General features: G+C 47.3%; 1 protein-coding gene across 1 annotated transcript in view; it reads left to right on the top strand.

Annotated features, from left to right (window-relative positions):
• The window catches only part of LOC104945306 (rab11 family-interacting protein 1-like), a gene marked incomplete at its 3' end in the record, with an annotated part of 9,988 nt that extends 9,804 nt beyond the window's left edge, over positions 1-184 (top strand). The window contains exon 4 of the mRNA XM_010770952.1: positions 5-184. Coding sequence (XP_010769254.1) covers positions 5-184 — 180 coding nt within the window. The remainder of the gene's footprint in view (positions 1-4) is intronic.
• Positions 185-245: the final 61 nt, after the last annotated feature.

Consider the following 245-nt stretch of genomic DNA (forward strand, 5'->3'; position numbering starts at 1 on the left):
AGAGGAACAAGAAAGGATTGAAGAAGAGAAAGTTAGAAAGGAGGAAGAGGAGAAAAGGGTTGAGGAGGAGAGGAGACGAGGAGAGGAAGAGGAGAGGGAAAGATTAGCGGAGGAAAAGAGGAGACTGGAAGAACAAGAAAGGATTGCAGAAGAGAAAGTTAGAAAGGAGGAAGAGGAGAAAAGGGTTGAGGAGGAGAGGAGACGAGGAGAAGAAGAGGAGAGAGCGAGGAGACAAGAGGATGAGT

The sequence above is a fragment of the Notothenia coriiceps genome, unplaced genomic scaffold (genome assembly GCF_000735185.1).
Source record: "Notothenia coriiceps isolate Sejong01 unplaced genomic scaffold, NC01 NC01_scaffold00009452, whole genome shotgun sequence".
Taxonomy (NCBI): Eukaryota; Metazoa; Chordata; class Actinopteri; order Perciformes; family Nototheniidae; genus Notothenia; species Notothenia coriiceps.